A 7,619-nucleotide genomic window follows, 5' to 3' on the forward strand; every position below is an offset into this window, starting at 1 on the left:
TTTTTGGCAAAAGAAAAATTTAAATTAAACTCTCCATGCTAACTCTTTTGGAGGTGAGATAAGAGTTGTATACAATGAGAAGGGGTAGAGAAAAACAACTAGTTTCACGGGCTAAATAGTCTGTAAAAACCTGAATTTACCACATGACACATGCCTCTTTTGAAACAAAATAAATTTTTGTTGTCATTTTCTCCCCAATTTGGCCATTGAAGGATGGGGTGTCTGGCGAGTCTACATCACCATCCTAGGGCAAGCTATATGCTTCTCAACCATACAATAGGGATCGAACTAATGTAGAATTTACTAAAGCTTTCACTTGTGATTTGTTTTGTTATTTAGATATGGGTCCTATCCCCATTGTGTGGTAGAAAAGCATCAGAGGAGGACGTGCCTCTCTCCCTTGATGGAGAGGTGATCCGAACTCTAATAGGTCATGCCAAAACAATCTTTTATTAACTGCGTTATTTTCCGTTAGTGAGATCAATGCAGGAATCAAAGAAAGTATTTTACGAAATACTTCTTAATTTTCTCATGTATTAATTGAACAAATTGATTCAGCAATTAGATTATTGGAGTTATCATGCTATTTGTCTAGGGTTTATCCTTTTAATCAAAGGTATTCTTTCAGAGCCAGCATGAGCTAATGAGGCATCGGATGTTAAATTTGAGCCTAAAATAGCATTGGTCATTGAAGTTACGAATTCGTAAATTTCACATTTTCGAGGTACATTAGGTAAGGATCTTGATAGAGGGAGCTTGGGGTTTGTGAGGTCCAATGGGATTCATTACCCCCTGGCAAAAAAAAAAAAAAAAAAAAAGGGGGGGTGGCAATGGGATTCTCTCAAGCCACTATTCATAAGTGCTCAATAATTATAAGACAACTACCCTAATTGACATGCATCACGTTTTAGAGTGTGGATCATCTCCCCTGACGGGGAGCACAGAGTGCTACTTCGACGGCTTTATAACCAAATACAAGAGAGCCAACAAGTGAAAAATAATAAAAAAAAAATTTTAAAAACTGGAACACATCACCTTGTGGGCCCCCTTGTATTCTGAGGTAAAAAACCGTCATGGGAGCACAGATGAGGGGAGACGATCCGTACTCCAAGTTGAATGCCAATTAAGCTAATGGGATGTTTAAAGGTTCCCCTAACATCATCACTTGTCATACTATTTTTTTGGTGAATCAGATGTTCTCTCTATATTCTCCTTGTTGTGGAATGCCTAGGTTTTTGTGTAGATATAATTTTACTTGATCCAATTTAGTTAGGTGGGAAGGGATCACCAACTGCTGCTACTTGACTAGTTGGGCCTTGGACCACAACCCAATCAGCGCCCATGGAACAAATTTTGCCAACCATCTTACTTTCAAATATCAAATCATCACTCTTAATTTCTTTTCAGGAGTAAAGCTAGTTTATCTAAATTGAAATCCACGAGGAATGACACATCAAGAATTGTCAATAAAAAATTGACCAGTTAACAAATTTTCTTCTTCTTATTATTATTTTTTCTTATGGGGGAGGGGGGTGGGGAGTATCAAAGAAAGAAACACCATGCTTTAAAGCTTACGTTGCGAGAGGGTTTGCAGCATTGTTTGTTTATTTGAGAGTGTGTTGGACTTCCTTTTTACCAAGAGAAAGAAGATACCGATATTCACTAAAACAAAATAATAAAATACTAAGCATCTGTAAGACTTCTTTTATGTTTAAGGTTGAGCGGTCACGCATTGGACAGTCAAGATCTTTGTTTCACATGTAGTGCTATACAAGGCAATGTCTTAGTTGTCGATCGGATTGGTGAACCGCTAAGCATTGTAGAGGATCCAAGTCCTTAAAACCATATATTACGTTTTCCTTCTTAATTCTATTTCTTCCTAACTTTATTCTATTTCTTCCGAACGAAAAGGGCAACCAATCCATATTTGGATGTCGATTTTCAACCGCAAAATTATAATCTACAACAATAGTAAGTTGAAGGGAATTCTCTCTCCCAATTATTGGGTTGAAATAATTTGCCAAAATTAGGATGAAAATTCATGGTATAAATTTCAAATCACCCCACAAGCATTACAACTTGAATCAAGTCTACTAGATATCCATTGGAGTTGGGATCGCTTGAGCCTCTTGTCCCAAAGAAGGTCCAAGGTTCTACTTGATCCCAGCTCATTAGTTTTGCTCACTTTTTTTTTATTTATTTTTATTTGGCGAGGGGAAATTAATAATGGGCTCAAGCACGGATCTTATGTTAATTTGTTTATTATGCTTCCTTTTATGGGAGGGTGAAGCCAGAACCGTTGAGTTTCGGCTTCTCAAATCAAATGATAAAAAACAATCAGCAGCACCGGAACCAAAGGGTACGTCACCATCGTCAGCACCGAAACCAAAGGGTACGTCACCATCATCAGCACCGGAACCACAGGCTACGTCACCATCATCAGCATCGGGACCAGGGGGTACAGTGTTTGATGTCACCAAGCATGGAGCAGTCTCTGATGGGAAAACGGATAATAGTAAGGCATTCCTTGCTGCATGGGCTGCTGCTTGTAAATCTTCGGCGCAATCTACCCTTTTGGTCCCAAAAGGAGACTTCTTGGTTGGTACAGTCTTATTTGCCGGTCCTTGCAGCAAATCTCCTCATGTTGAGATAAGTGGTAAATTAATAGCTCCGCCAACCTCAGGATCTGATGGTGCATGGATTACATTTAGAGGTTTAAGCGGGTTGAATATCAGTGGGGCCGGTGGATCTCTGAATGGTCAAGGAGAAAAGTCTTGGGCCACAAGTTGTGTTCACAGTGCCAATTCAAATTGCAAAATGGCCCAAACTGTGAGTTATTGGAATTTTACATGAGAACAATTGGAAACTTGATATTTATTTCCCTTTGTCTTTCGCTTTTGTTGCAGAGCTTGCAATTGTCATCGATTACCGGTGGATCGTTAAGCGGCATAACTAGTATTAATAGTAAGGCATTTCACATGGTTGTCAGTCAATGCAGTGACTTTACCATCCGTGATGTCAAGATTCAAGCCCCCGGTACGAGTCGAAATACTGATGGTGTGCACATTGGTGATTCGTCCGGGATCACCGTTACTGACGGTGAAATTGGAACCGGTGATGATTGCGTGTCCATTGGAGCGGGAACTTCCAACATTGCCGTCACCAATGTGAAATGTGGACCGGGTCATGGCATCAGGTATATTACAAGATAATCATGCTTAAATACTTACGTAAAACTCCATACTGATTTGTGCAGATGATCTAAAATAATACAGGGGTGTCAAGGAAAAACCCAACTACCCCAAGCCTGCCTGAGAGCAAACAGGGTTGGATTGGGCCTGTACTTGATGTTAGGTGTGGGCTGGGTTTCATATATACTAAAATACGGGCTTTAATATAAAATGGGTCGTGACGAGCTTTTCTATTTCCATGATAATTATGTGCATTAAAGCTTGGGCTTAGCCCAAGTAGGGTCCTATGGGCAATGTATTTTCCATGACTTAATATGGGCACATGATAACCAAGGTGAGTTAGGGCCAAAATTTTGTGGGGAAAACCTACTACACTTGGGCTGGGCAGGGTTAAATGCAAGGTTGGCCCTACCAGCGGTGTGATGGGCTTGGGTTTAGATAGGGGCTCCTAGGGTTGTGCTTAGGTTTAGGCACACTTGCACCCCAACACACCCCTCCTCCCCACACACCACCCCCCCCCACCCGAAAAAGAAAGAAAAAAGAAATAGATAAATAAAGGAAAAGAAAAGAAAAACGGAGGATAAGACTTGTTTCAGTTGACTATAACCATGTTCTTTTTTTCTTTCTTTTGTAGCTTGGGAAGCCTCGGGAGGTATCCAGGTGAAAAGGCAGTGAACGGTTTGAAGGTGACCGGTTGTACCTTAACTGGTACTGATAATGGTGTTCGAATCAAAACATGGCCAGCATCAGAAGCTAACACAGTTTCTAATGTTATATTTGAGGATATTACCATGACAGATGTAAAAAACCCCATCATCGTCACCCAACAATATTGTGACAAGGCACAATGCGACTCTAAGGTAAGTTCAATAAAAGCCCCAAAAAAAAGAAAAAAATAACACTTCACACCTGAGGATAGTACTACCCAATCTTAACTAATATAGACTCTTTGACAATCTCTCTCCTAAGTCTTAACACAATTGCACCTTATCGTAAGCACCCTCATTTCATCAAATCAATACATTGACGCTCCCCACCAAATAAGACTATCAAGTCTGGTCATGGGTAAGCTCTCATTGGCTAGGTTGGTGTAAGTATTCTTACACAACCATCCCTTTATGTGTTTGGTGGGAGAGAGGTAGGTCAATCAGTTTGCAAGAAGGGATCCTAATCACTCTACCTTATGTTTTTAGTTGAAGATTGATTATGTAATTACATTGTCTCCATGATTACTAATGGTATATGTGGACATTACCCAATGCAACAGCCTTCACGTGTGAAGCTGTCAGACATTCATTTCAGAAACATCAAGGGTACGACCCCCACAAAGGAAGCAGTCAGCATCTCATGTAGTGAAGCTGTACCTTGTGAAGGAGTAGAGCTCGCTGGTATTAGTTTGAAATCTACGGCAGGTGAAGTGACTTCTATTTGTAAGAATGCAAAAGGTGTTGCTTCTGGTGTTCAAAGTCCAACCTCGTGCTTTAAAGTCTAATTCAATTGTTCCTCCTACAAAAATGTCTTTGATTGCTTGTGTATCCTTTCAAAGAGCGATTCCTTGGGTAGGCAGATTTGGGTGTGCTAGTTCAACTGGCCCCTACAAAGCTGCAACTATGAAAGGAGAAAAGCATATGAGACATTTGTAAAAACATTTGTTGCTATTGGTATTGACTTGAGTCAAAGGTTAATATAATGACATTTTTTATTCCCTTTGTCAGTGTTCAAACTTTGATGGTGGGTTTATTTGGTTGCAACAAAAATTGAAGGTAACCGATGGAAATTTTCATACTAAAAAAAAAAACTTGTCTAACAAGTTATAATCAAAACACTAAGAGACAACATGACTAATTCAAAACCATTTAAAATCTAGAGGAAGCTGGTCGACAATAATGCATTTTCATAACGTTAGATTTTTGTTTGTTTTCTCCAATATACATGCCAAATCTACATGAGTTCTTGATGTAGATGGATTTCAAATCTCTATCGAAGGGGGAAAGGAACCAGGGCATAAGTAGTACATGGTTCCCCCTTTTGGAACCTTATGATGCGACTGACCACTGCGCTGGATTTTTACCGTCACTCAAATTAGAACTCTGCGATTCCTCAACCCATCCATAAATGCAAGGCTAAGAGGTCTTCTCACGGTTTATGATGAACAAAACTTAGGCTTTGTTCCAATGTGTTGTGAGAAACAAAGCTACTGTAGGAAGAAACTTGGTTTAGGTGATTGTTGAAGTGTCTGTTATTGGTTTTTCCAATAGGATAGTGCACCCTTCTAGTGTTAAATAACTTGCTGCATAGACTATAGTTGTTGATAGTTCATCAAATAGAATATTGTGTTTTGTTGACATATGATATTTTTATTTTTATAGTCACTAAATGCTGCTTTGGATATCTAAGCTTGCACAATTGGTTGGTTAGGCTATTGTAAATTGTCCTTGAATGCAAGTCAAAAGATTAATGCTGCTTTGGGTGTCTAAGGTTGCCAAATAGGATGGTTAAGCTTCCTCCCCCCCCCCCACCCCCTAAGGGTGGAGGGTTTATTGGTAAAGAAAAAGATTCCACCACTCTGTTTTATGCTTGGTTACATTTATCTTATACAACTAATAGTACATGAGATTGTTGTTTTGCCACATTCCAAACACACACACACACACACACACACACACACACACACATATATATATATATATATATATATATATATATATATATACCCTATATATATATAGATATATATATTATATATATTAACCCTAATATTTATAGATCGCCGGTATGATCTCTCTCTCTTTTTTTTATTTTTTATTTTTTTTTTTTTTTTTTTAAACTTTCAAGGAGTAGTTCAGTCCTTTACAGAACCTTGTCTCATCATCCTGGAATAGGCATTTCATGATTGAGTTCTTTGGCACCTCTAATCTCTTGTACACAAGGACTTACACTTACTGCCCTTCAGAAGAGTCATCTAGAGGCCTTTACCCAACCGTTTACAGTCACAGCCACTTCATCCCAGTTTGAAGATAGGACCCTTTAACTTTACTGGTTCTTCATACTCATATCATGATTATATGATAGTGTGAGATTCAACGACTTTTTCACGGAATCGTGAACATATCATATAACCCTAATATTTTCTGGGATTATATTAACATCTGTTTTCGTTAGAGAATCATCACCGTAGACAAGCAGCGTTTTGCCTCTCCGACTTTTCCACGGGGCTACTAGCATACACTTGCTTTACAGTTATCTTCTCAGACTATTCATCAGGGATTATTATATAATACTGGCCGTCACCGACAGCAGAGGCACGACTGTAGGCATGCTTCACAGTTATCCAATCCGAAGGAAAGAAAGAAAGGAAACAAGCAACAAATTCATACTAGATATCTTACTCCAGGCCCATCCCTAACAATCAAAGTAAAGAACTTACCGAAGAAGGTAGTAGTAGCCTTCTCCTTATTTTGTGTTCTCGGACTTCAGAGCTTAGAAGGCGAAAAGAAGAAACATCAGAGGAATTTTCTAACAACAAAATTTTATTGCTCGCACTCATACATTCTGGTTTCTTACAAGTACATGAGCTCTCTTATATAGGTGAGGAAAGTAGGTTGAAATGCAAACTCAAATTAAAGCAAATTAAAGTGAAATAAAAGTTACATAAAGCAAAAAGCAAATTCACATCCTGTGGCTAACAGGCACCTGCTTAAATCTGGGTGCCTTTATGTCGCCATCATAAAGGAGATGCGTCAGGATTGCGACGAAAGGGAATCTTTTGATGATAGGGATTACATCACTTCAGATGTTGACGATGCAGCTTTATTCTTCAAAATATCTGGTGATGTCATCTTCATCAAAGAGTGAGACTAATCTATGCGTGGCATCTTCTCCTACCTCTGTGAGAAATGAGTTGGCTTCGCAGCTTTGTTGTACGAAAAGCTTATTCTTCATCTTTTTCTTGGTTTTTGCCAAGTATCTCTTTAGCGGGTGTACCACCTTCTTTAACTTTGATTTTGGAGGTTTGCTTCTTGGTAGATTCAACCTCACATTAAATTGTATGGCATTCATTGTTCGGTAGAGGAGGGTCCACCATCTTCTGCCATTACATTTTTCATCTCTTCGAGCATAGTGTCAATTGACTTGACATATGCCTCCATCTTTGAATATTCTTGCAACTCAGCCTGGACAAACTGTTGGGCTGGGTCTTGGGGCTTTCGATTCTTTTCTTCAAAGGCCTTGTGGATTTGGGCCTCATTCATCTGGAGCAAATCTTTTGCCTTGAGAAGGCATATCATCATGTCATCCTTCTCTCTGTCGAGCTTTTGATTTTTTAATCTTAAAGAATTAACTTCTTCAACTAGTCGGGAGCAGTGTGCTCTGCAAGTGTCAAGACCTTGTACTAGATCTTGCATTTCCATCTTTGTGACAGCACATTCA

General features: G+C 39.1%; 1 protein-coding gene across 1 annotated transcript; it reads left to right on the forward strand.

Moving 5' to 3' along the window:
• The first annotated feature begins 2,226 nt into the window (after positions 1–2,226).
• Positions 2,227–4,683, forward strand: LOC149005452 (exopolygalacturonase-like). The gene is made up of 4 exons (XM_089135907.1): positions 2,227–2,829; positions 2,907–3,196; positions 3,826–4,051; positions 4,459–4,683. The coding sequence occupies exons 1-4, from the start codon at positions 2,227–2,229 to the stop codon at positions 4,681–4,683; spliced, it is 1,344 nt and encodes a 447-aa protein (XP_088992033.1).
• Positions 4,684–7,619: the final 2,936 nt, after the last annotated feature.

This window comes from Hakea prostrata, chromosome 9 (genome assembly GCF_041222555.1).
Source record: "Hakea prostrata isolate BN-2017 chromosome 9, UWA_Hpros_2, whole genome shotgun sequence".
NCBI classification, from domain to species: domain Eukaryota; kingdom Viridiplantae; phylum Streptophyta; class Magnoliopsida; order Proteales; family Proteaceae; genus Hakea; species Hakea prostrata.